Below are 27,208 nucleotides of genomic sequence, written 5' to 3' on the forward strand. Positions count from 1 at the left end.
CTGAGGGTGGTCTGCGGGGAATTATTCTAGTGCGATTCATAGATCATTGGACTCCTACATTATGTTTTCTTTTCAGTCTACTCGAGTCGGAGCTTATTACAGTTGTACAGCTGTGTGTATGTTGAGAGGAGCTTACATGTAAGGTGAATATAACTGTCACCAACGATGTGATTGTCGAGGGCCCTACATACTGATGCTGGAACATTTTTGTGATTAACACACAACAAACACAAAAACACAGATAAATGCCCTACTGCAGTCCTTGACTTCAGTACCATATGAAGACATTTTAATTATAATTTTGCAACACATGGCCTATGATATGCCATATTTTTATTAATAGAACATTTGATTGGATATTGATCTTCTATGGTCTTTTGTGAAGCATAACAAATGGGAGCTGAGCTGTGTATGTAGGTAGTGAAGAGGAGAGAGAGAGAGACTGGTCAGACAGCTGTTGACATACTGTATGTATTGTTAACTTTTATTATTATAAGGTCCTCCTTTTTCATTCTGCAGCATGAAGATAAACTGCATGTAAGAGATGGGTCATGCACCCTGGTCCTCCCAAGGCCGGCCGTACAGACCAGACATGGAAAGAAATCAATCAGCACCCAGGCGTTTCACCCCACCGGTCAGACAAAGCGCAGTAACATGTCTGTGGCCTGCAGTCATCAAGGTCCTGGATGGGTACAGCTCCTGCCACCACACTGGTTGTGCATCTGTCATCAGTCTGATCCATTAGGGAGAAAAGAGCAAATACCCAGGCCGCAGGTGCTCTCTGTTTGTGTGCTTCAGTCGCACCGCCAACGCTGACGTCCAAGACGAGGCGAGAAATTAACAAACATAAGCAAGCCGTGCCACCGAGAGGGAGAGAAAGAGAGAGAGAGAGAGAGAGGGAGAGAGAGAGACCACAATGGCCCTGAAAGTGTGAGAGTATCATATGTCAGCCTTCTCATAATGGAGAAAGGTGATACAGAGAGAGAGATGGAAAGAGAGCGAGAGAGGGATATAGACAGAGAGATAGAGAGAGAGGGAAAGAGAGAGAGATAGAGGGAGAGAGAGCGAAAGAGATAGATGGGATATGAAAGAGGCTACATGGATGATATGGCTTTGGGGAAAGGGGGTGGGTGAGGAGGTAGTGTGTGACAAACTGCAATCCTATCCCATGTCAGATAGGCAGCTAGCACTGCTGTGCTATCAAGAAAATCTATAAATATGGACAGCACAGCTGTCATTTCTCCTCCACAGATCCATTTCAACAATGCAATGGGGTCACATTTTTTTTTGGTTTTCCAATATAGCTCAATCAGATATGAATCAATGTTAATGTTGAGTGAGCTCATATCCTGGTAAAGAGTAGAGAACATGAATATATGAGCTCGAACGAACCAAAAGGAGATTGTGTGCCTTGCATCAGTGTCTATGTGATGATGTTGTCAAAGTATGGCAGTGCAATTGTGATCTGGGATATATACTATAATATTTAATATCATATGCTCTTACGATTGGGGATAAATGTCTGTAAATGTACAAAGGTGGTGTAAGAAGGCAGGCCCTTTTAACTTTTGTGATGGTTATTTTTTCATTGGACTAAAATCCACAATCCGATGAGCTATTGGCCTCAATTGTTGTGCAGAATGTCCTCTTGATAAATGGCTGTTTTCCCTCCTACACTACATCCTTACATCTCTTGTGCAGACAGGCGCAAAAGAAAGGAGAATTCTGTCACATCAAGAAGATGGCATCCAAGTCATCCCATCATGGCTTGGTGCAATTGAATTATGCCATGGTGCATTTCATTGTCCTAAGAGAAAGTGTGTGTCTGTGTGTGTGTGTGTGTGTTATTCAGACAGATGTAGTGTATCCAGTGCTCCACTGACCACAGCTTGCCTTCTCATTAGTCCCAGTACTTTGGCCGTGCTCTAACATCCATTCGTGGTTTGAAGCATCTTCATACTCACATTCACATTGCAAGCCAGTTGTTTCTTCTAAAGTTTTGCCTCAGTGAAACTGTGAAGCTGCCAAAGGTCTTTGTGTGTGTGTGTGTGTATGTGTGTGTGTGTGTGTGTACACTTGTGTGTGCGTTTGGCTCATCAAACCTCTTCTGTAACTTTGATCTTGCTGAGAGAGAAAAAAAACAAAAACGACCAAATGTGTCAGAGGCGTTTCAGCATCACATTGACCACTCATCGTCATGTCACGTCATGATAAACATATTTGGACAAACTCATCTCATAAGTCGGGATGCTTTTGTCAGTAAACACATTTATTTATAACTTAATTTATTTATATTTGAGTTCCCTTACACACTTGCTTGCATTTCCTCCTTCTCCTTAGAACCCTGCTTTCCAAAACTAGTTTGACCGGCCTTCATTTTTCATTTTGTTTCATTTCATTCAGGGATTGTGTTTAATTTTTGTAAAATCGTTTCAGTTATCATCACCTGAGCGACTGAATTACGTCTCTGCGTCCTGCATCTGGTCTATCGTATCACCGCAGTGCAGGCTCAGGAAGGCCAGGCCAGCTGAATCTGGGAACAGGGCAGGATATTGTCTTGGCCCTGTGTGTTTACTGATTACTCGTTCTCTCCCAGGATGCTAGATTGTGAACTATGGGCAGCAGCTGGTAGCTGAAACAACCGCCTCACTCCGCCTCACCCCACCCAACCTCCCCCCCCCCCCCTCTTCCTGCTTCGCCTTCAATAAAAGGGCAATAAACCTTTATTCATGAGGCCCAGGGCTGGCCCTGGGTATGCAATTTCAAGCTGTTATCCCTACAATGCCTGTGTAAACAGCTACACAAAACAAGCTTGAATGTGTATAGCTGGTGTTTGGAAGATTCTGCCTTACTTCTCTTGCAAAATAATTTAACTGCTAGCTACTGGCATTATAATATCTAATAATAAAACAAAAATGTCAACAAATAATTGTAACTCTAATATTACATGTTACATACAGCCTTTTTCTGTAATTATTGTATAAGAGTATCAGTTTCAGTCAAAATGTTACAAATTAGAACTCATAAACTGTTATAATCTGATCACCTGAGAGAGGTTATCAGCTCCATTCATTTAAAAAACATTATTTCCTGGCCTTTTTCTGTTTGTAAACACATCAGCCATTAAGCATGCATGCTGGTTTTTAAATCACCTCTGGCAGGCCCATTGCCATGACTGATCAGGATTGTGGGAATTCAGGGATGTCAGTCCATCTCATTTAGGGCTTTATGAGCGCTCAGAGAGTGGGGGCGTAAAGAGATATGGAGAACTAGGCTTAAATCTTAAGGACAGAATCAATGTCCTCTCAGGACGTAAGGTCTTTGCTCATTCCTGTGGCGGTTGGAGAGCACATGAGATGATTTATTTTCATCTGGCCCACCTCCTTGGTGTAAATGTATGAAGAGAGATTCCACAAAGCCTGTTCATTACCACGCTGCATACATACACTGTGTTTAAACCGCTCCCCATCTTTAATTTATCTCCTTTCTCTTTCTCTCTCACTCTCTCTCTCCCTCTCTCCCTCTCTCTCAAGCACACACACACACACACACACACACACACACACACACACAGTCACACAGGATATCACTGCCGTAGCTTACCTTGCTTTCCTTGCTTTTGTGTGTGTGTGTTTTTGTGTACATGTACTTGTATGTACATATATATGTATTACATGTATATATATATATGTGTGTGTGTCTGTGTGTGTGTGTGTGAGCTAACAGAGCTATGTTCAACATTTAAAATCTGGTTTGAAAACATGAAATTAGAACTTTGGCATGTGAAAAAAATAATGAGTTTTCTGCTACAAGGGGTAATATGCTTTTAACATATAAGGATCTGCATAATGTCTTGAATACACTATGTGTGCATATGTTCAGGATTTGCAAAACACAACAACATACGTCCATAGGTATTCTTGTGCTAAGGTGTTACAGTGATAGCTGTCCCAATTTCTAACTATTTCAAATACACTATTTTGCCATGCTTTGCTCATTTATGTAGCTTTCAAGTTGTGTGTTCTTGTCTCTTTTGTTTACGTCTGTTCTTCCGTGTCATATTGCTACAATTCATGCCACATTTTTAACACAGTGCTTAACATGTCGTGACCGTGTCCCTCATTCAAAAGTGTGCAATTGCTGCAAACGTCCATCAAGAGGGGAAACTGGAGGCTTAAAGAGGAAGAGGAGTCAGGGCCAAGGCCTTTGAGTGGCAGTGGGCCGATGATAATAGAGGCAGTGAAGTAGGAGGACAGAACAGAGAGAGAGAGAGAGAGAGAGAGAGAGAGAGAGAGAGAGAGAGAGAGAGAGAAAGAGAGAGGGGAAAGTGAGAGAAAGTGTGGAGAGGAGAGAAAGAATGAGAGAGAGAGATAGGGGAGAATGAGAGGAGAGAGAGAGAGAATGGAAGGGGGCAAGAGTGAGAAAGATAAAGTGAGAGACAGAGTGAGTGTTAGAAAGAGAGAGAGGGAGGAGAGAGAGCAAAAGGGAGAGAGGGAGAGAAAGTGAAAGAGAGAGAGAGAGAGAGAGAGAGAGAGAGAGAGAGAGAAAGAGAGAGAGACCCTGCTTCAGTCTGCAGTCTCAGATGTTTTCCCTCAACCTCATCTGTCGCTCAGCTGGATAAAGACAAGAGCCCAGAGAGTGTCCATGACACTGGGGCTCTGCAGTGACCCGCCACCCCAGCTCCAGCAGGCCAGCTGGTCACCAACAATATGGAGATCGCACCATGACTGTATCTCACAGGTTACTAAGGGGAAAGACTAGTTGTACTGTAACAAAGTGTGTGTGTGTGTGTGTGTGTGTGTGTGTGTGTGTGTGTGTGTGTGTGTGTGTGTGTGTGTGAGTGTGTGTGTGTGTGTGTGTGTGTGTACTCTAAATGATCATTTTTAGATCAAATTAATCAAGATCTTGGCGTTTCATCCATGCAAAAGGGCTGTTAAATGCCTTCCCTTAGCCAATTATGTGCCCCATTCCTTGGACACATAGGAAGTCTTCTAATAAACAACTTCAGTCTGTGTCTTTTACACAGTGTCTGTCAACATGATGCGTACCATTAATGGTGCATTAAACCCAGATAGCAAAGACAAAAATCTTGCCAATAAATATTCATTTGAATTTCAGTTTACATAATCTTTGTTTAGTATCAGTCTAAACCTATGATATATTCTCACAATAAAATTAGACTATGAAGATATATTTATTGTATAGCAATTAATATATTATACAACTAAATATACTAAAAATACAAAAAATATATATATTGCATCCCTAAAATGAAAACCATTCACAAGTGATTATTCAAGTATCCCTTCCTGTTGTTCTGGAGCTGGGCGCTATTCTCATTGCTGTCGCTACACTGCCCCTTAATGGTTGATATGTGTCATGACATGCCTTCCAGTCAATACAGTGTGAGAATTAGGTCTGGTTTAAGTTTGTTTGTTAAACCTATCATGATGTTATATATGTTGTTGTCTTAAAGCACTGTAATAGATAACAATTCTGCAGGACACTTACATAAACGATTAGACAATATTTGTGCAGGTAAACTACGGATTTTCACCTATCCTGGATCAATAATGCCGTTTCTTGGGAATAGAGGTCACTGTGCTCCCATGGCCTTTTGTGGACACCCGCAGACTGAAACACAATCTTACATCATAAATTGCTGCAATAGACTGCACATACACATAAAATCAATGCTATGGTCATGGGGAGGCAAAACACACATAATATGTTTCATGGGAATATTTTTACTTCTTGTTCTAGAAACATCGATTTATGAAGCATGTGACTTCTCTCTTCAACAAGCTTTATCAGGGTGGCACAGCTGCAGAGATAACGGTTATCTCTCTCGTGAAGAGAAAAGAGTTTATTTTCCAAAACTTCAAAACAAACATGATTATGACACTTCACATTGGAACCTCAGTCATAGAATGACCTGGAAAAACACAGCAGATACATGTACTAACATGATCAGAGGTATGCACACATGCTAGAAGTGAAGGTTATCATACAGGTGATGGTGTTCCTTCATGTGTCATCATGGAGAAAGAACAAAATGCACATACTTATTACAAATGGGCACAGCGAGAATGAAGTGTCATGTTGATTTGTTTATTATTTATTGTGATGTTGGTTATTTGCAAACAGTAAAAACATGTAAATATAACTTATTGTTGTTATCAAGTAGCTCAAGTGTTTTGCGTTCAGTACATTTCAATGACATACATACTGGTAACCTTAAAACACAATGCAACATTAGTATAAAAGGGGAGATCCAAGGTCTAACAAGAACCAAGGAGCAGGACCGGAGCACACAATGCTTTAAGTGATTTTTATGGGCGTTGAAACATTAGTTGGTTTGCACTAGGCTAATAAAAATCACTTAAAGCATTGAGTGCTCCGGTCCTGCTCCTTGGCTCTTGTTAGACCTTGGATCTCCCCTTTTGACTTCTGCGTCCTGTTCTGTGAGCACCAACCAGGCTAAAGCGCAAGTGACTCCCTGCAACATTAGTATAGTACTGACTCAATACTTATACTAAGAGCAAGACATTTGAGTAAAACCACAAATAAAGATTTAAGTGAGGTAACATATAAAACATGCTTACAAACTTTTTTATGTACATATATAAACATATAATCTTTCTTAATATAAGAAATGAACCAGCGATTACAAAAATACTATGATTTTAATACAACATTAATTATCAGTCTATAATTGAAGCCATAATATGACCTAATAATTCCCTCGTAATTCCTTGTGATATGAGTAGCCATGGCAATTGTTGAAAAGCAAGGTTTAAATCCACTAAGCAAAGACGGAATTGGAAAGGAGTCTACAGGCTCCGGAAAAACTTCAGAGAGAGTTCATAGGTGAGAAACATGGTCGCAGACATTGGGAATCCTCGAATAGCATTCACTGTGGCCCCACGGAAGAAAACCTGCAGAAAGGAAGAACATGTATTATACTCTGATATACTTTCGCTTTCAAAAATCCTCCAAATTGAGATAATTGGTGTTCCTCAATGTTGATGTGCCCTTCATTTCTGTTGTATCCCCTTTTAATGTTTGTGTACACATACTGTATGTCAGGGTCCTCTAGTCTAAATGGTCAACAAATGCTTAAAAACACCTCAAACAAACTTAACATGCACATAAGCAATTCTTAATTGCTATCCTTCAGATATCCAATAGTGTGTATGCAGTTATCATGCATCTAGAAGCAGTTTATTTTCTTACAAAAAAAAAAAAAAAAGACAGTCCCTTTAAAACTATGGTCCCCCTAATTTTGTAAAGATCCAAAAGCAACACGACTTAAGTGCAACTAAAAATGAAACGGTCACTATTCTATTCTCATGATGAAGTGTGACTAACAGTGTGGATCCCAATGGAGCCCGATGGAGTATACGGACTGGTTTTGTGGAAACCTACCACAAGAACTGTACCAGACAGTTACAGCAATACATTAATTCACTCATGATGAGAATAGAAGTTTAATATTATCTAATAAATGTATTGTGAGTTATCCAAGGATGGACACAGTGCTGCAATTGTAAAACATTTTGAGTACAACCACTTACATCAAGACTACCGTGTAGTGCAATTAAAAGGTTAATCTTGAAGTCAGTCTGTAACACATTCATCAAAAATCATCTGCTGATATAAACGCTTTGCGTAACCTGACTGCCGTCATCTGCTGTGTAAAGCAACACACCTGTTGATTTGCAACGCTTCAAACACACAGTGCCTGCCAAGATCGCTCCTTAAATATACCTTGGCTCCTCACCTCATGCGAACTCGAGGAAGTGCACCAGCAGCGCACTTGGACTGGACATACAAATTGAGCTGATGCAAGTTATTTCCTGTCTTAATGCCCCGTAAAAAAAAACAGCTGTCACATGATCAGCTCATGAACTTGCTGACTGCCAGAGATAAGGCACTGCATAAAATCATTCCTATTTAGCGACTCAGATGCATGGCTTCATCCAAAGCAATTTGCAGTAAACCAGCAGTAAACCAGCAAAAAAGCAGTAAATGTGTGCCCATAATTGCCCAATCCCTGCACATTCCATCACAGAAATGTCTGACTTGGTTAAACAACCCTGATAGATTCTGTTAGGGATGCTTGGATGGAGGAATCCTCACAGAAATGTAAATCTTTGAAAATAAAGTTTGATTCTAAATTATTACTTTAGTCAAGAAGCAGTTCTTCACAGCTGTAGTAATTTTAATCTAATATTAAGATTAATCTTAACCTAAGATTAAGATTAAGATTACCATTCTAGCTAGGCCTGTATGTAAAAGGCTTTGTTAAAGTTCCTGACTGTCTGTTTGTTTTTGAGAAACTAATCATGGACTCAAGGACTGTGTTTACATGCACTTTAGTATCCCGGTTATGATCGGGATCTTGAAGTATCCGGTTTTTGTATTTGCGCATGTAAACATCAGATCAGATTAAGTTATTATGTCCTAATTAGAAACATTGGTGAAGAGTCTGTCGGAAGAGTCTGTCTGTCTATCCGTCTGTTTGTATGTATTTCTCAATGTATGCACAGTATGTATTGTATATATGTACCAGTATGTATGTATGTATGTATGTATGTATGTATGTATGTATATGTGTATGTATGTATGTATGTGTGTATGTGTGTATATGTATGTATGTATGTATGTATGTATGTATGTTCTTATGTATGTATGTATGTATGTATGTGTGTATGTCTGTATGCATATATGTATGTCTCATGTCTTTATGGATGTGTAGGTGAGTGGGCTTACATGTATTCCCTCTGTCTTGTAGCTGTGCGTGATACAGTGCAGAATGCCTTTGTATTTCCTTTGGTGCATAGCGTCAGCCTGCAGTCGGCTCTTGACCACATCAGCCGGAGTGGCCGTCACCCACGAGATGGAACCTGGTGGGTGAGGGGGTGGAACGACAATGTGAGTGTAGGGCCCCAAAGTAGCAAGACTGAACACACACACACAGACATGCCCAAACGTACATGCGCATACACACATATACAGCTGGGGTGGTGGTCACCTCCATGATGGGGCCTAGAAGGTGGTAGTGTGTGATTAGGGGAGGGGGGTTTGGTGCTGCTGGTGGTGGGGGGGTTGTTTGTGTGGGGCCCTGTAGCAACACTACTGGATGACATTGCAAGTTTTCTTTTCTGTTTTCCAACCAGATTACGGCTTTAACTGGGACAGGTTGTGCTGGTGTGAACTCGTAAGTCACAGCCGCAGAATCTGCTGTGCACCTGTGGCTTCCAAAAATAACCTCATAGCATTACAACAATAAGCACATAAGCACATTCCTATTGCATTAAGTCTTTCCTCTGAACTCCACGTTCTTGGTAAACAACTGTAACTTCTACTACCCGTAATGAGGAATGCAGGGCTTCAGAGCTTTGTTGGGGATTTTAGTTATTGCTGTCCAAATATCGTTGCAGATTTACTGTAATTCAAAGGTCATTTCTGTGTATAGATATGTATCCTAGGATATTGCCCTCTCATTTTCTGAGTTTAACCTCCCCATGTGCTTTGAGGCTCCAATCCTAAATCAGTGAGGTGTACTTGTCACCTTGAAATTCAACTCAATTCAATCTCATTGAAATGGTCTCAAAGCTAATTACAGAGCCTCCCTCTGAGAAACTCCCTTTTATGCATGTAACAGCAAGAACACCCCTCTGCCTGAGGTGAATGAACTTGTAAAACACACACACACACACACACACACACACACACATGCTGGCATGCCACACCACCTTTGGCATCGTCGACTCACCTGCCAGTCCTCCTGCCAGCCAGATGGAGCATGGGTGCGGCGAGGCACTGCCCTCAGGACTGAACCAATTGCAGAGCAGCGCGTACGGGATGAAATAGAGGGTGTACCCGGGCACGTCACGCAGGACCATGGCGCCCGCCCCGCGGTACAGGCCCGCCAGGCCCTCCGTCTGCAGGATGCTGCTGATGCAGTGCAGGGGCCCGCGGTACGTCGGCTGGGACTGCAGCTGTACCGCCACCGGCATGCTCCCACTGCCGTTCCCGCTCCCTGCCAGGTGGAAGTTTTCTACGGAAAAAGGGAGAGATGGGAGGAAAGTGTTAAACTCCAGAACGATGGGAAAACTGACATAAGATAACAGTACTGACTCCTCGGTTAATAGGGATGAATGATGTTTGGCACAAGATATCAGAACTTGCCTCTTGGAAAAAGATTACAGTTGGCCTGCTGTAATCCTACAGACTGACTTTCACACACTAAGCAATGTTGTGCAATATAAATGACCTTAGGGTCACATAATCCCTTCACTCCTAGCAGTAAGGGTGTGGAGACAGAACAAATGGAACCACTACCTCGACTCCCTGATTCTGTGGAAGCAGTAATCAATGACTAATCAATGGCAGTGTTGTAGTCAAGTCACTATGCCTCGAGTCCGAGTCGAGGTTCGAGTCCCCAGTGTTCAAGTCAGAGTCAAGTCCAAGTCATTAAAACATTTTGCAAGTCAAGTCAGAGTCGAGTCCACTACTCATCCGAGTCAAGTCCGAGTCGAGTCACTATTGTCAATGGTATGTACTGTCTAGCAGAATATATTTAAACTAACCACCTCTGCTTGGATCACAGTTAGCCTGATGTGCAACTTTCCCACTATGAACAATCCCCTACATGGTCTTATATGAGCTGTGCATTTTTGCATTTCATTTTTCTGTTCTTTTTATCCTCAGTGACACAACCATTATGGGTGGGAGGGTGCTGTGCAAATGGAAGTCCTCCCATGTGGGAGTGCACCCTATCTGTCTCCAGCTGCTCTGTTCACAGCTGTTGTGTGTGTGTCGCCGTGTAACGCTGAATCACCCCAGCAATTGGCCCCTAGCTGAGAGATCTGGCTTGCCGGTTTTACAGATGTTGCAATTACTGGCCCTTAGGATTTCATTGGAGTTAATGTTTTACCTAATATGGTACCTAGAAACAATCTAGGACACATGCTTATGTCCTTTCAGCAGCTCAATTTAACCAGTGTAGACATTTGAATCCACTATGCTTCTGAGCGTCTTTGAATAGCCTATCTAGTACGTGCACATTGTAGTAAATGCAAATATTCAAAATTATATGACCTAAGCGGTCGAAACGTTGTGTAACCATAAACTGGGACATCAATGGGCCTTTACCTGCCAGGAGAGGCTGGGTCTGCATTTGCAGTCTGATCTTGACCAGGTCGACTGGCGCTCCCAGGCCCACGGACACCAGGCCGGTCAGCATACTGGCCACAGTCAGGTCCAGCATGCCCGAGGGGTGCCTGCCGTCGCCATAGCGATACTTGCTTATGAGCCGCTGTGTGTTGCTGAAGAAGCCAAAGACCACTGAATTGTAGACGGTGATGCTGGCCAGCGGAAAGGACAGGCCTTTAAAGAAACCCGAAACCTGGCAGAAAAGAAAGAAAAGAGGGAGGAGGAAAAGAAAGATGGAAGACCAGAGGAAAAAGAGGCAGAGTTTGGCTCAGAATCGTACAGAGTCTTTCAGTTCTTAAAGGAAGGGGGGGGGGAGGGGGACTTGGGGAATTTCACATCTTCAGCAATGCATGTAAATAACAGCCTGCATGCGGCCCCAAAGTGTGAACAAGGAGAAGGGCCCGAATAGTGTTTGAGAAAGTTAAAAGAATATTTGGTTTATTATGCTGCTATCAGAGAAGCAGATTCAGGAAGTCGTTCATCACCGATAGCTAATGACGGTAAAATGGCATCTATTTTGTGTGTGTTTTATTTCATAATGTACTAAAAATAGACTAAAACACACAGATGTGTGGGAGAGTGCAAGTACTTAATACTCACTGTTTCTTTTCGGTAGATAGTGAGGACACAGTGTAATGTGTTTTTGTATCCTTTCCCTGCCTGAAGTCGTGTCTGTTGGAGGAAAAATCAAAGAAGGCAACTTTGAGAAAAGGTCAAGTTTTAACCTCTTTGGAACTGATCAGATAAGGTCAGCTGACCAAGGTCAGCAATGTCAAATATACTAGATAGTTTGCAGTTAAACCCGTACAGCTGCAGTCTGAAGGTATTTCACATTACATTATTGCATTTAGGTTATGCCTATCAGATTGTTACACTCCCCAGGTTAATGTCTAGGGGTGGCCTGGAAGGCAACACAACACACATTCAAAAAAGAATCAGAAAACAAAACAAGGAAGTAAATGAGCGAAGATTTCGCATTTCGATTTAATGACAACTTCCGCTGAATTCTTACCTTCACTGTGTCAAGAGGGTGTCCAACAATAACACTGGAGGCCCCTAAGACAAACAAGACAACGGATTTTTTATGTAATGAAAGAAGGTACAGACGTTGAGGTTTAAAGCTAAAGTAAGTATTCCTTGCACTTGTCTTTTATTTACACAAAAACACTTTTTTAACCCCCATCTCTCTTGGGTGTGCAGCTGTTCCACACATAGCGACAATTGACATTTCTCTCTGTCGTGGCCAGTAACCGTCAATGCATGCATTGTGTGCACAAAGCCTCGAGTGAATGCATGTGCTGGTGTTTGGGTTGGCGAATGCGTATAGTAGCAGTCGAGCATGCAGTGGCGTTGCATATAGGCTGAGCAGGCCAAACAATTCCTTCTAAAGCAAAACTGCAGCAAAAGAATGTAACTGGATCTTAAAGAAGAATTCAACCAATCACGTTCAGCAAATGGATTTCTCCCCCTTAGCCCCACCGCGAGTGTATTTAGAAAATAAACACTAGAAAATGCATCACACCAACTTGCATTAAAGCCAATATTTTTGTCCGGTAACAGTCCTTCGATTCTCAGTTTAAAGAATTTCTGACGAATTTCGGCGCACCATCTCTTTATTTAACGCAAACACAGACCAAATTTGACATAAAACAGCTGGGGGATAACGGGCAGGAATAGAGCCTTGAATAAGCCAGCGCTCTCCGACGCCCCTGTGCGTTTCATTTAAGTTTATTTTCCCCAACCCCCCTTTCGCCCAACGCCACTACAAAGGATATGTTAAATAGTCGCCTATTCAATCACCGCAGCAAGGGAATCTAGTCAAATTATTAAAATTTGCGAAAACTGCTTCTGCACTATATTCGACAGTTGTGCATGCCCATTGTCTACCCTACGTTTATAGCATTGTAAGACCAGATAGGATACTTTGTGGCTGTGTGTGTGTGCTTTGTGTCTTGCAAAGCTATTGTTATGGTAAGTTTTGGGAAAGCATAACAAATTATTGCATATGTTAACAACATTGTACTTTTATGTTGTTGTAAAAAACAGTGTAGACTATGAATGTTCATGAAAAGATCGGTGTTCAAGTTGTTCCATATACGGTAATAAAGCATTGAATGCACACAAAAAACTCACCACCAATCCATCCAGCTAAAAAATCATCCAAATGAAAGCAGTTCATTTTAAACCAGACGATGCTTCATTCAAACTGGCAATGACTTAGGCCTATAAATAGTTTACAATGAGGAAACTGCATCAGCATTGGGAAATGTCTTCGGCAGGTTATCGACAAGTCATTGAATTTTTCTCCAGAACAAAACAAGAACCCTTTTACTTTTTTCTCTGCATCCTGCCGTATAAGTATCGTGGAAAATCTCTTTGCGTGGGGGCGGTTCAACAAGTCCAAGTTGTTGTTATTGACCAATAGAAAGCCAGGAATTCGGAACGACACCTCCCGGTAGGACAACACGTCTTGACAGGTTCATATTACAGACAACTCTTCGTTATTTATGTGAGATATTTGAGACAAAATGCACGTCACCTATGCTTGATATGTTTGCAACTAACGGAAAGTTGAAAATGGAAAACATAAGCTATTAGTGATTTCACATTTCCAGAACTTCATATAAAAAAGTGATTAGTATAGTATATACTTTTGATCCCGTGAGGGAAATTTGGTCTCTGCATTTAACCCAATCGGTGAATTAGTGAAACACAAACACAAACACAGTGAACACACAGTGAGGTGAAGCACACACTAATCCCGGCGCAGTGAGCTGCTTGCTACAACGGCGGCGCTCGGGGAGCAGTGAGGGGTTAGGTGCCTTGTTCAAGGGCACTTCAGCCGCGGCCCACTGGTCGGGGCTCGAACCGGCAACCCAAGTCCAGAGTGCTAACCAGCAAGGGTGTAGGTTTGGTCTCAGCTTTGGTAGGGACACATCCACAACTCCTGTTGTCACGATACCAACATTATTGTTTCAATACCAAGAGCAAGTGAAGAATCTCGATTTCGATACTATTGCGATTTTTTAAAATTTGATTTGGTTTGTGTGATTTGTGAGATCATTCACATCAGTGGCAATCATAGAATTTGATTGACCCTCCACACACACACACACACACATAGAAAGTGATGGTTGTCATAGGTTTCTTTTTCATATTTTGTAATTCATATAAACTATAAATTATATTGATAATTATTTATAGTATTTTATGACCTACATGATTACTAATAGCTAAACATATTTAGTAATTTGATTACATCATATTGATATTTAAATTATTAGGCTACACTTGTCTATAGCATCACATTTGGTGTGTAAATCTAATTGAGTGCCTGTCACTTTAAGAGGAACATGAATGCTGAAAAATAGTTTCGCAAGTGCAAGGATATGTGGATTCAATTCAGCATGTTTGCTATGTCATTAGATAAAATAAATGTTAAAAAAAAAACTAACAAGTCAAAGAAAATCTTTCTGGGATGAGATCATAGAACAGATAAGTGTCTCGCAATGTTCATTTCTATGGAGTATGGAAATGCACCAGTTTTATCTTTTATTTCTTTGCATTGTGCAGGCTATATTCACAAATACATTAGCCTACATAAACAGAATATAGAAACAGGAAAATGTCTCGGATTCATTGTTTATTGCGACTGCAAGATTGGTAGCCCAATTAGTCTAACAGTCAGTGATGGTGACTTAAAGCCTATGTGACTGTGCAACACACACCCTTATTCAACATGACTCCTAATTTTGGTTGAAAGATTACAGAAGCTAGCTTAGCTGTGACAATATCCTGGGTATTATCCTAACAGCTAATGCTATTTTACACAATAAAATACGAAAGCCTAAGCCTGGTCACCAGTTGCCAATTTGTATGGCTAATTATTTTGCCTAGACTGCAATGAAAAAGCTTTGTATTTTGGGGTGGCAAAGCTGATCTACAAACCACAAAAAGAGGCAAACATGTACATGCTGAAGGGCAAAGGGAATATCACAATGTTTTACTCTGGACTTTTTTGGGATAGGCTATGTATTGGCAGACAGCCCTAACTTACCGTTGTCGTTGACACACCCGCTCGTTGACTGCCGGTGCAAACAAGTACAGTAGCCTTTGACACTCTCAATGCGTGTAGGCCTACTGTAGCGTGCATGTCAGATAACCCCCCCCCTGTTTTTCACCCTATAGGTGCCGTACATTTGCATTAATTCAACAAAATGGGCGTTGGCAACGTTTGTGATCCTTACATACTCTACTGATAAGGCACACTAAACCACACACACAGATGTACACGTTCAGACACATACACACACACACTCACACACATGCATGTGAGTGGAAATTTACCAGAACAAACATGCACAGAAATTTTCCATTCACACATCATATGCTATTTTGCACAGTAAGTGGGGCACCGTCTTCTGCTTCACACAATACTTTAAAAGTTTAAAAGCAGAATTCATGTCTCTCTCAACAATTTATGTTTATCTCACGACTCCAGTGGTCTAGACACCAGCACCATGCTCAGTCCTTCCTGTTGGCACTCACTACATACAGCGGCTAGGGCAATTATTAGAACCCCCAGGGGCGGGGTTGTGTTTCCACAGATGTTTGTAACACACTTGACTCGGATACATGTGAGGGGTAGATAACCCAACGATCGGGCTTCCAAGTAACCCCATGTGAACCACGTACTGTGTCTTGACCTCACACTCACGTGCAGTTCAGAGGAATCCTCTTTCTCCCTGGCCAATAACAAGTCCTAAAATAAGGGCTGCAACACACATGCATATTAAACCAGGTGGTTTGTGTGTGTGTGTGTGTGTGTGTTGAGGGGGGGGGGGGTGTTTGGGTAAAGATGAGCTAGGATATAAAATGTCAACCCTGTAAATGATATATGATAACCCACCTGATTTCTGGGGCATCTCTCTGACGCTGGTGTATTTGGAACCTCTGTCTGCACACTAGAGGAGATCCCTCACATGGACATATATATATATATTTCAGATGTCACGCTGAGGTAATGATACAGTACTTTAGATGCACTATTCCACACACAAGTACAGTCATGTTTTCCCTGAGATGGTTTCTCAGCTTTCGATGGTTTCACAGCTGATCTAACCTCAGGAATTGTGATTTTAGGGCCAGCATGTCACACAGCAGTTTCAGAACAAGCCAGAAGCGCAGTGTAGATGTTTAAGTGTAGAGGAAAGATCCTGGGTTGTGTTTATTTTATTAGTTATAATTTAAAAATACTCACTATTTTTTTGGTAAAACCAATACTTTTGTTGATGTGATGACATCATAAAGGTGCAAAACTGGTGACTGGTGCTGACTGAATCATTTTCCGTAGACTTGTTGTGATCAGAATATTGAGCTCTATTGTGCACCTGGCACAAGGTGACGCAAAGCGCGACGCAAAGCTTATTCTTATCCTACACTCAATAAAGTGTTGATTTTTCACCAAGCGCTCGTCTTTTATTAAACCTTGTGCCCAGGGATGTGGTAATTAGCGACATATCACTATCTTACACCCTCTAAAAATCATTACGCCACTGACCAAGAAAAATCTGGTCTATTGCAAAAGGTGCATATAAAGCACAGTTGAAGACGCACTGTCACAAGATGTAATCCGCTAGTCCTCTGCAGGATAAATGTCCTTAGGTTTTTTATTCAGTCATTCAAGCATTATTGGGGTAAGTGTTGCTTTTTTCAGGCTATATGTTTTAGATGGTAACCCCTTGTCAGTCAATAGTGAAAGTTATTAACTGTGCAGAACTGTTTCATCGTTGACTAAGAGACCACAGTGAAGTTAGTTTCACTTTGCCTATGAGTTCAAATAATAGACGACTGCAGATGCATGTGGGTTTTAGTAAAGCAAGGTTTAGTAGAATCCCTGTTCCATATGGTCCCGCGTGCAAGCAGATTCCTTCAAATGTGCCGCTGACTATCAAAATACCGCTGCGCTGTTTTCAGAAATTCCAACCTTCAAAAGGGAGGTACTGTACCACCCCCAAAAAAAAAAAAAAAAAATTAGCTACTGAAATAAAGTATCTATCTATCTATATATCTATCTATCTATCATGAATAGCCTTATGTTTGTTAATTAATTCTCTAGTCTAGCCTCTAGTCAGTACACCAAATAAGGCATCCCTATAGATAGAAATTGTGATAATACAATCTGTAGATTTAAGTAGTTTGGTCTTTTCATGTAGCCTTGGCATCTAGCCATCTATCTACTTGAATGAGGTAGACAGACTTTGTTTGTCTTTGACTGGTGCCAAGACAGCAACCTACTCCTAAATGTTACGTACCAAAACTAAGGAAATGTTTATAGATTTCAGGCATGACCAGCAGAGAGTTTACCAACCACTTCAGATCAACGACTCTCAGGTGGAAAGGTGGTGGTGTTCATATTTCTGAAGATGTGACTTGGACAAAAGATGTCGATTCACTGGTGAGAAAGGCACGCCAGCATCTTTTTCATCTCAGACGCCTGAAGTACTTTAGGCTACCTCAGCAATTACTTAAGAACTTTTATAGAGCCACCATTGAAAGTATTATTACTGGGAATATAACAGCTTTGTATGAAAACAGCACTCAGCAAGGCTGTAAAGCCCTAAAGAGAGTAGTGAGATCAGCTGAACGTACCACCAGGAGTGCACTAGCCAATCTAGAGGAAGTATACATCAGGAGATTAAAGTCCAGAGTAAAGAAAATCACTAGAGATCCCAGTCACCTCAACAACTGCCTCTTTGCTGCATCGCTGCCTTAGGGCTAACACAGAGAGAATGCAGAAAAGTTTTTATCCCAAGCTATCTGGATACTGAATAAGGACTATAACAGGAGCACAAGCATGTTGGAAACACGTCATGCACTTTAGACATTTCTTCTTCTTCTCTTGTCTCTTGTTTTTCTATTTATTTCCTTATTTATTTACACACTGTAAAGCCATGGAGACAGTGGACAAAGCATTTCACTACATATGCTCTGTAATTGGATGTGACAAATACATTTGAATTGAATTGAATTGAATAATATGCACATGAAATAGGTTACTGAACCTACACAACCTGAACCTGTTACATGAAATAGGTTAGGACCATAGGTTACTTCTAAACGTATAGGTTTTGATGATCGGTCATGTAATTGGTTCAAGGACTATCTAACGCAGTGGTCCCCCCCTCATTTTGGGTGGCCCCCCAAAACATGTCCGTGGTATATAGCCAGGGGCGGTTTTAGGGGCGGGGCCACAGGGGCCCTGGCCCCACCTGAAATTTCATTGGCCCCTGAATGGCCCCTGTACCGGCAATCATCAATAAATGTCAAACTTGTTGAGAACGATGATCAGAGATGCAATTCCATTCCCAAACAACTGGTGCCAGTAATGCACCTTTTGAAGCTTGAAAGCTAAAGCACACAAAGAACTGCTTAGGTCTGTGCACGAAAGAAAGAATACATTTGGCTAACCAGAGAACTCTCGGCTAATGTGAAGAACTGATACATTTGGCTAACGAAAGTATCAGCTAGCGTGAAGAACCGATCAATGGCAGCGTTTCATCCTCCACAGAAGTTTCTTGGTGAGTCACAAATCTAGGCTATGTGAGTTATCATTAATATGTGAAAAGGACGTTTATTTGTTGCTGTTAGGTTTTGTCAATTAAATTATGAAGCAGCAGCAAGCTGCTAACGTAACTTAGTCAGTGAACTGTTAACATTAACTTAACGTTAGGTTACCTGAGTTCAGGTTTGAATTCATTGTTGGCATGCTGATAGATTTTATGCATGGTAAGATAACATTAATGAGAGTCAGGTTAACATTAATGTATGACAGTTTTGAATGGCGTTATATGAAATGGCACTGCAGAGAAATGAACATCCTGTTTGTTTGGGGTCCAACATTACATCGCGCCAGTGCGTTTGATTTTTAAGCTTGAGGAAAAGGTTTAGCAGCTGCTAACATTAACGTTAAATCTCATGAGAATGCAGGCCTAATTGAGGGGTAATGTTAGCTAACACTACGTTTTTGTAGAGTTAATGTGAGCTATCATTGCAAAGTTATTAACCACTATTCTGAGTTTATTTGATTCATGGACTTCGCATGAATTCTGTCTCAAAGTAGAGTTTCATTGAGATAAATTGGTTAAATGTTCTACCCTATTCACTCAAGCTTTATATGATTTTTTTTTTTTGTTAACTGGTTTTACAGTTGCTAGACGACATGCTGAATACAAGTATGGATTTTGTGACACACATTTGTGTTTCACCTACAGACTGGGATGGCGTAGGCTTAGATTGGAGCTGGTGACTTTAACCCACAGTCTTCAGAACCACCAGAGTCACCAAGCATAGCTGCTCCTAATGGTAATGATGCTATTTCCTGTTGCCACTACAGTGAGCATATTTTGTCATTTATTTTAGAAACGCATGTTGACAGTGCTGTTTAGATTCTATGGGCTAAGCCCGAATGTTTTCAACTGCTGGCCACCCCCTGCTTCTAGCCATCAGTAAGCTCACGTCATGTTTGCTTGTCAAGTGCTCACCAGAAATTAACATTGCATGACACTCCCTGCGATCCAAGACAGGTTCTCTTTCAAGTTGTTTGTTTTTTCAATATTTATTTGAATTAATCAAACAGCAAACATCCTGACTTACATCCTCATGCACATCTCATTTCCAAATAATAGCCTACTACAGACAAGGACACAAGTTACTCTCCTTCTTAAAGTGAAAGGCACCTAGACTTACACACCACTAATATAATGTAATCATGACATTAAAGGTAGGTGTTAAAAAGTAAAAAGGTTGACAGCGGGTTATGAAAGTTAATAACAATTAAGTTACTCAAACTTGTTTCATTTTTCTTTCTCTCCAGACATTTCCCATTATAGAGCAGCTGGTTCTGTGCAACCAAAGGTATTCCGCAAGATACAGCATGGAAATAGGAAGAGGCCACTAAATGACTTCTAATACAAAGACTTCAAATGGTTGGAGTATTCCATATTTAGTGTTTTGCTACCCCTTCCATAATTTTTTCGCTTCCAAATTCCCCATCATCTGTCTTCAAATCAGAATCAGACTTTTGTAACTGGAAGCAAGACGGTGATTCAAAGACCATTCCAAATCAGACCATTGTAAAAATAATTGTTGAAAAAAATAATAGTGTAAATATGATGTAGTTGTTGCTCACATGCTGTGTGTGTGTGTGTGTGTGTTTGTTTGTTTGTTTAAATGTATGCAAACTGGTAGTGAAGGTGGTTTCTCTTATCAATGCATTTCCGCTGAAGTGTCTATTATATTTTAGTTTTATATATTGTGTTTTCAGTGCACATTATAAATAAATGGGAAAAAGATTTATATTGGCTTTTAGTTTTTAGCAAAAGTATTTGAACAAGGTGAGACTGGTGAAATATATGCACCTTACTGCTGTGGTGTAGTCTAGTTAGCTGTAGTGGGTATACTGTGATCAACCCCAAATGTTAATACCTTTCCTTGCCTATTTTAAGTGGGTATACTGAGATGGTGATGCTTTTTAAGTGGGTATACTGCATAGTCCTGCATATCACATAGACTACACCACTGACTTACTGAACAAGGGATTTTCTGTGCATGGATGTTGACCGGTTCTTGGCCCCTCAGTGTATGATGTGGCCCCTTTGTGGCCCCTGTCTCAGAAAAATCCTAGAACCGCCACTGTATATAGCATCTGGCCTGCATGGGAGTACGACATTGTCAAACTATAACCTCCGTAATTTCCCCCATTCATTCTCTATGGCAAGTCTTAACAGTACACATGTAATACTCTTTTTGTCCACTGGTGGTTGTTTTGGCACTGTTTCGCGTTTGCCATCAAAAACGGAATATTTTATTCACTCGTTCAAATGTTCATACAAATTCACAAAGTTCTCATCAGGTGAGTGAAAGTGGTCATTTCAGATGTTTTTGCCAGCACTTCATAAAACTCTCATAGTTTGAGAACTTTAAATTGTTTGTAGGATATTGCTTGTTCACAATTTGAGCTGTGTATGCAAAGACACAGAGTTCACAGTTCACACATTTTGAATAAAATACACTTTTGGGACTCCCTGCTAATACTTTTTGGAATGCTATTTTTTATTAGTATTATTTCATTTGAGCTACATTTTACACTGATATGGCATGATTGCAATATAAACACAGCTAACAATGGTATTAAATTGCAGTAGCCTATGATTAAATGTAATGGAATATTCAACTAAGGTAGACTGCTGTTGTTCACAGCACTAAGCTATTTATGGTTACTAATATACTTCCGAGTCTCTGGCCCTCTCTTAGAGTCAGGCATAGTGAGCTGGCCCTCGGAAGAAAAAGTTTGGGGACCACTGATCTAACGGATAGAGTTCAAGCTGTGGTTGCGGATGGTCATCAATCACATTTCCTGAGTATTACTAAAGGTGTGCCACAGGGTTCTATGTTGGGTCCTATTTTATTTTGTTGAAAGTAAGATTCATGTATTCGCTGACGACACTATCATCTATTCAATTGCCCCTTCTGTTGAACTAGCTTTGGCAAACCTGCAATCTGATTTTAATGTTATCGAACATGCGTTTATTGACCTTAAACTACTACTTAATCCTAAAAAGACAAAGTATATGTTGTTTTCAAGGTTGTCGTCTCCTCCTCCACTCTGAAAACGCTATTTTAACCTTAAACGGAACTTCGATTGAAAGAGTTTTAAACTAGATGTACCGCACAGCGGTACAAAATATGACCGCCGCTCAGTCCTGTACATCCATTCCGCGAAAATGAATCACACTTCAATTTGTCTCCATATTTTACTCCATCCCCCACTCTTGAAACTTTTGTGTATGCTTGTTTGGCATGCCTGATTGTGTGTGTGCGGCTGCACAGAAAGTAGCCTACTGGTGCTGAAAAGGTGAATAGATTGTAGAATAGCCAAAGAAGATGTAGTATTGTTATAAAACCTTTAAAATTTCTAAACAATCACAAGTAGGGCAGTTCATCACAGTTCATCCATTGCAACTGGATTGATGAAAGGTCACTTACACCTGTAGGCTACATTGTATTTGGGAAAAGCAAAAGGTATCAGCATAATGTTATTTATTTATTTATTTATTTATAAACAAAAACATCTCTGTCAGTTCCATGCCATTTTCAACAGCTATCAAAAACAAAGGTCATTTTTGGATGGATGGATTTTTTGTGAATGTTTCTTCTTCTACATAAGATTTTAGTCATCTTTAGTTAATGTAATACTTTATTGTCAATGCACAAATTAAGTAACAGTAGTCTGAAACGAAATGCTGTCCAAATGGGCCTTGATGAAATGCGTCGCTAGACTGTTCATACACATTTTAACGGGCCAAAGTTGAAGAGCTGTTGTCCGTTATTGTTTGTGCAAATATAGGCTGATTCATGTTCCCTTGCATTGTGTAACTGAGGTCCATCGCTAGTCTGGCTTTCACCAGACCAAGCTCAATCTTTTAAGAAATCAAAAAATAAATAGCGGGCAGATCAGGCTGGGTTCACCCAGCCTAGTCCATAGGCACCCGATATTGTTTAATTTTACGATTGACATTTCCACGCTCTGGCTATTCTAAATGCAAAAATGCATCAGGGAGTTATGACAAAACTGTAACTAACAAACTTGATCCTAATAGAAAGCTGTTAGCTTCCCTAAGCTACAGGTAGGCTTATAAGGTAGGCCTATTTACAACATAAATTGTCAATAGGCTATGCTGGCTTACACAAATAAATCTCCTTTGAAACCAATGGCTTCGCCTTACAGTATCAAACGGACTTAAACTGCCATATCGTGGCGAAAAGTTGTAATAAAATTCATGCAGCTCCATGAGTCAAGGAAAGCGCGAATGAAGTAGCCACTTCTAAATGGGACCCACTACACAGTAGCTTAAGGTGTGTTGCTAAAGCAGCCATAATGAAATGAAGGTGTCATTGTTTGGATACTTCACACACACGTGCTTTTTAATTTCACAGACTACAACTACCAAGCTGGAATCAAAGCACATCGATTCCCCTCTCACACCCCTGCACGCACTTTAAAACAAAATAAACAGGCGTCCCAGTCTCACGCATGTATAGGCAAAACTGTATCAGACCGGGTGTAACGTTGGTAAATCTTCCATTGCACAGAATGATTGTTGTAGCACGATGCAACAAATGACAGTCGAAGATACAATTACAGTGCTGCTATCAATTTGCTTGGTATAACCGCATTTATAGTTTTCTACAAATGCAATCAATCAAATTGGCCTCCATCACTCAACCAACGCTTAACGGTAACATTACCTAGGTCCTTACTGATATTATAAGATTAACGCATCTGCAGTAAAACCAAGCATGTCCGATAAACATCCTCAGATTTATTTCGGGCTTCAAGAAGAAATGGGAATTACATTGCATGTGAACATCGTCCTATCCTTATTAGGCGTTCTCTTCGTAAACTACAGTCCTTGTATAGCCTAGAAATCTAGACGCACCCTAGCGGCGGCAAATTAATTTGCTCAGCCTGTACGCCTAGTATCAAACCATAGGGATTTCTATTGGGTGACGCCGTGGACTTCATCCAATCACAGCGCTCTATTTTGTTAGAGAGTCTTAAGGCGGGCTTAACAGGATAACGACAGTCCTGCGACGGTGAACAACAAGGAAGGTGGCTATGGCGAACGGAGCGGTTGTTTGAATCGGGCGCTGGCGTCAACTTTGGAGGAGTTGGACTTGTGCTTTTTTTGAAAGTTGAGCAACACAATGCACTTAAGTCATTCCTTCAAGAAGGATGTATTTGCCGCTTTGCCCGACCGGATACGGATATGGTCGTAAGCTGGCCTATTGCATGCCTAGGCAGTTTGAAAGACAATTCTCTGCCCGCCCCTTGGATTAAGCGAGGTGAATGGTTCGATTCCAGACTATACATTTCAATGATATAGGATGGCCCGCCAGGCTAGTCCTTGTAGGAAGCGTCCATTGTTTTTCCAAAAACTTCCAACAAAATTACATCTCACTGCAACGATGCGCCATTTAGTGGACAAACGACTACTTATCGCCAATACTGGAAATGCAGCCATGATGATGATGAATATTTTTGGCTTTCTTTTAATCCTACTGAATTTGTAATTATTACATTACATTACATTTATCAGACACTTCTTGACCAAAGTGACTTACATATGTCAGCTATATTACAAGGGATCACATTGTCCCCGGAGCAACTTGGGGTTAAGTGCCTTGCTCAAGGGCACAACGGTGGAAGCCGGGAATTGAACCGACAACTTTCAGGCTACTGCACGCTAGCCCAGTTCCTTAACCACTACACTACCACCGCCCCATATTATCGTTCGGCAATTATTCGACAATTATGTATCGGCCGTTCTAATACCGATAGTATGTGGGTGCCTGTGTGTGTGTGCATGTGTATATGTGTGCACCGCCATCTACAGGCCAATGAGTGTACAGTCACTAAATGTACACATAACCTAATTTTTTTTAGACCCCCCCCATGGATGAAATTCTACGAAACTTGGCATACCCCCAGAGAATGCCAGGTCAATCATACACATACAATTTGGTGCAGTTCTGAACACCTTAACTGAAGATAGGGGCGATTAAAGCAGAATAATATTGCATTTTCATTTTTTACCGGGGGGTGCAAATCACAAATGAGTGATTATGGGCCAGGTTTATGTGGGCCCTTGAGACCAACATACCATAAAAGATTCTTCATCCTCAGTGCCACGGTTCAGGTAGTTATTTAGGAAAAACTGCTTTTTTGGGTTCGGGGCCCAGCATGGGGGGGGCCCCGGGGGACTAAAACAAATTTTTCCGTAAAAGTCTAGTGGGGCTATATACCCACCAAATTTCATGTGCCCCGGTGGTTCGGTGTCCCGGGTATCGTTGACCAAATATTCAGGAAGTAGATGACGGGGAAAAAAAACCAAAAAAAAAAAACCTTTGACAATCCCTATATGACCGATCATTAAGCTAGTCATCATAATAATTATTTTTACTCCTATGAGACAAGGTTGCACTTTAAAATTGTAGTCTGAAATTGGTCTTAACCACAATTGTGACCGAAAAAATATGTACTTATAAGCCTCTAAAACTGGAACTGGGGAATATCCCAATACTCTTTCAGTAAATATTGAAACAATAGAGTGTTTCAGTGAAATGTGTGTCTGCATGGGGTGTGAGAGTTAGTGTATATGGTCTGTGTATCTGCATGGGGTGTGAGAGTTAGTGTATATGGTCTGTGTATCTGCATGGGGTGTGAGAGTTAGTGTATATGGTCTGTGTATCTGCATGGGGTGTGAGAGTTAGTGTATATGGTCTGTGTATCTGCATGGGGTGTGAGAGTTAGTGTATATGGTCTGTGTATCTGCATGGGGTGTGAGAGTTAGTGTATATGGTCTGTGTATCTGCATGGGGTGTGAGAGTTAGTGTATATGGTCTGTGTATCTGCATGGGGTGTGAGAGTTAGTGTATATGGTCTGTGTATCTGCATGGGGTGTGAGAGTTAGTGTATATGGTCTGTGTATCTGCATGGGGTGTGAGAGTTAGTGTATATGGTCTGTGTATCTGCATGGGGTGTGAGAGTTAGTGTATATGGTCTGTGTATCTGCATGGGGTGTGAGAGTTAGTGTATATGGTCTGTGTATCTGCATGGGGTGTGAGAGTTAGTGTATATGGTCTGTGTATCTGCATGGGGTGTGAGAGTTAGTGTATATGGTCTGTGTATCTGCATGGGGTGTGAGAGTTAGTGTATATGGTCTGTGTATCTGCATGGGGTGTGAGAGTTAGTGTATATGGTCTGTGTATCTGCATGGGGTGTGAGAGTTAGTGTATATGGTCTGTGTATCTGCATGGGGTGTGAGAGTTAGTGTATATGGTCTGTGTATCTGCATGGGGTGTGAGAGTTAGTGTATATGGTCTGTGTATCTGCATGGGGTGTGAGAGTTAGTGTATATGGTCTGTGTATCTGCATGGGGTGTGAGAGTTAGTGTATATGGTCTGTGTATCTGCATGGGGTGTGAGAGTTAGTGTATATGGTCTGTGTATCTGCATGGGGTGTGAGAGTTAGTGTATATGGTCTGTGTATCTGCATGGGGTGTGAGAGTTAGTGTATATGGTCTGTGTATCTGCATGGGGTGTGAGAGTTAGTGTATATGGTCTGTGTATCTGCATGGGGTGTGAGAGTTAGTGTATATGGTCTGTGTATCTGCATGGGGTGTGAGAGTTAGTGTATATGGTCTGTGTATCTGCATGGGGTGTGAGAGTTAGTGTATATGGTCTGTGTATCTGCATGGGGTGTGAGAGTTAGTGTATATGGTCTGTGTATCTGCATGGGGTGTGAGAGTTAGTGTATATGGTCTGTGTATCTGCATGGGGTGTGAGAGTTAGTGTATATGGTCTGTGTATCTGCATGGGGTGTGAGAGTTAGTGTATATGGTCTGTGTATCTGCATGGGGTGTGAGAGTTAGTGTATATGGTCTGTGTATCTGCATGGGGTGTGAGAGTTAGTGTATATGGTCTGTGTATCTGCATGGGGTGTGAGAGTTAGTGTATATGGTCTGTGTATCTGCATGGGGTGTGAGAGTTAGTGTATATGGTCTGTGTATCTGCATGGGGTGTGAGAGTTAGTGTATATGGTCTGTGTATCTGCATGGGGTGTGAGAGTTAGTGTATATGGTCTGTGTATCTGCATGGGGTGTGAGAGTTAGTGTATATGGTCTGTGTATCTGCATGGGGTGTGAGAGTTAGTGTATATGGTCTGTGTATCTGCATGGGGTGTGAGAGTTAGTGTATATGGTCTGTGTATCTGCATGGGGTGTGAGAGTTAGTGTATATGGTCTGTGTATCTGCATGGGGTGTGAGAGTTAGTGTATATGGTCTGTGTATCTGCATGGGGTGTGAGAGTTAGTGTATATGGTCTGTGTATCTGCATGGGGTGTGAGAGTTAGTGTATATGGTC

At 41.2% G+C, this 27,208-nt stretch overlaps 1 protein-coding gene and 1 long non-coding RNA gene across 3 annotated transcripts; one reads left to right on the forward strand and one right to left on the reverse strand.

Moving 5' to 3' along the window:
• Positions 1–6,097: 6,097 nt before the first annotated feature.
• slc25a48 (solute carrier family 25 member 48) lies at positions 6,098–13,670 on the reverse strand. Its single transcript, XM_048232212.1, has 7 exons — positions 13,357–13,670; positions 12,236–12,279; positions 11,824–11,895; positions 11,164–11,416; positions 9,782–10,066; positions 8,776–8,909; positions 6,098–6,938 (listed from the first exon to the last, which is right to left on the reverse strand). Exons 1-7 carry the CDS (start codon positions 13,400–13,402, stop codon positions 6,834–6,836), a joined length of 939 nt encoding a protein of 312 aa, XP_048088169.1. The 5' UTR covers positions 13,403–13,670; the 3' UTR covers positions 6,098–6,833.
• Positions 13,671–17,527: 3,857 nt separating this feature from the next.
• LOC125286533 lies at positions 17,528–20,348 on the forward strand. Of its 2 annotated transcripts, none has more exons than XR_007192198.1 (3): positions 17,528–17,680; positions 19,497–19,587; positions 20,099–20,348. It is a non-coding gene; the product is annotated as an uncharacterized LOC125286533 (long non-coding RNA). The 2 variants fall into 2 exon arrangements; XR_007192197.1 differs by lacking the exon at positions 17,528–17,680 and adding an exon at positions 18,312–18,803.
• Positions 20,349–27,208: the final 6,860 nt, after the last annotated feature.

This window comes from Alosa alosa, chromosome 21, assembly GCF_017589495.1.
Source record: "Alosa alosa isolate M-15738 ecotype Scorff River chromosome 21, AALO_Geno_1.1, whole genome shotgun sequence".
Taxonomy (NCBI): domain Eukaryota; kingdom Metazoa; phylum Chordata; class Actinopteri; order Clupeiformes; family Clupeidae; genus Alosa; species Alosa alosa.